Source organism: Austrofundulus limnaeus, unplaced genomic scaffold, assembly GCF_001266775.1.
Source record: "Austrofundulus limnaeus strain Quisiro unplaced genomic scaffold, Austrofundulus_limnaeus-1.0 Scaffold796, whole genome shotgun sequence".
Taxonomy (NCBI): domain Eukaryota; kingdom Metazoa; phylum Chordata; class Actinopteri; order Cyprinodontiformes; family Rivulidae; genus Austrofundulus; species Austrofundulus limnaeus.
Genome location: NW_013953198.1, coordinates 132,197 through 133,074, shown reverse-complemented (window position 1 = coordinate 133,074; position 878 = coordinate 132,197). Strand labels below are relative to the sequence as shown.

The window sequence follows — 878 nt, the reverse complement described above, 5'->3', positions numbered from 1 at the left end:
TTCCACGCAATCCTTTATAAATGAGACCCCTGAACTTTACCCCATGTACTTCTGAAACGTCTTCTCTTTCAAGATGTTCAGTGGCAGATCTGTAGTTTTCTGGAGTCCGCTGAGGTCCACAAACTGCTGGATCAGCACCCTGAAAATCAGTTCGCGTTAAGAGACAATATCTGCATAAGTACACTGATGAACTGAAATTTTCCGTAAAACCCCCAATACAATGAGAGCCCAGGTTGTCTCCAGCAATGCAGTAAAGAGCTCCCTTCACAACAGTTTTGTCTGCCATCATTATCCCATTCTCCTCTAATATCTTCAAATCAGTCAGGAGTTCTGAAAAGACTTTGTCATGGCCAAAATCCTTGAAGTCTTTCTCTCTACACAGTAAAACTAGCTGCATATGATCAACATTTGACCGAGCATGAGGGGAAATGTTGAGTAGAGAGAAGTACACAGCCAAAACCTTGTGCTTCTTTTTTGCAGAACCAAGTGGGTTCACTACTTCAAATGCATCTTGGTACAGAACAAGCTTGAAACAACTTGGATTTTCTTGAAAAAAAGTGTTTGACACAAACACCTTACCATCACAACAGTCTCTGAGAACATCTGAACTTGAAACATCTTTAGGATCTACTGATAAGAGACCTTGCCAAAAACTAGATTCCAGCATACTCTTTAAAATATCTAGTACAGGAACATAATAGATTCCAGCATACTCTTTAAAATATCTAGTACAGGAACATAATAGGCAAATCGCTCTGTCCTGTTCTCATCTCTGCCCAAAAACACTTTTTTTGGGTTCAACATATTTAAACACATCTTTAAAGCACTGAACTCTTGAGTAAGTAGTTCTCATGGGGCCTGTGTGACAAGCTGATAAC

At 39.7% G+C, this 878-nt stretch overlaps 1 protein-coding gene across 1 annotated transcript; it reads right to left on the bottom strand.

Annotated features, from left to right (window-relative positions):
• Positions 1 to 28: 28 nt before the first annotated feature.
• Positions 29 to 694, bottom strand: LOC106532582 (uncharacterized; the record flags this gene model as incomplete). Its single annotated transcript, XM_014028680.1, is given in 1 exon segment — positions 29 to 694. A coding segment is annotated over 1 exon segment (639 nt), but the record flags the coding sequence as incomplete, so codon positions are not given.
• Between the last annotated feature and the right edge of the window lie 184 nt (positions 695 to 878).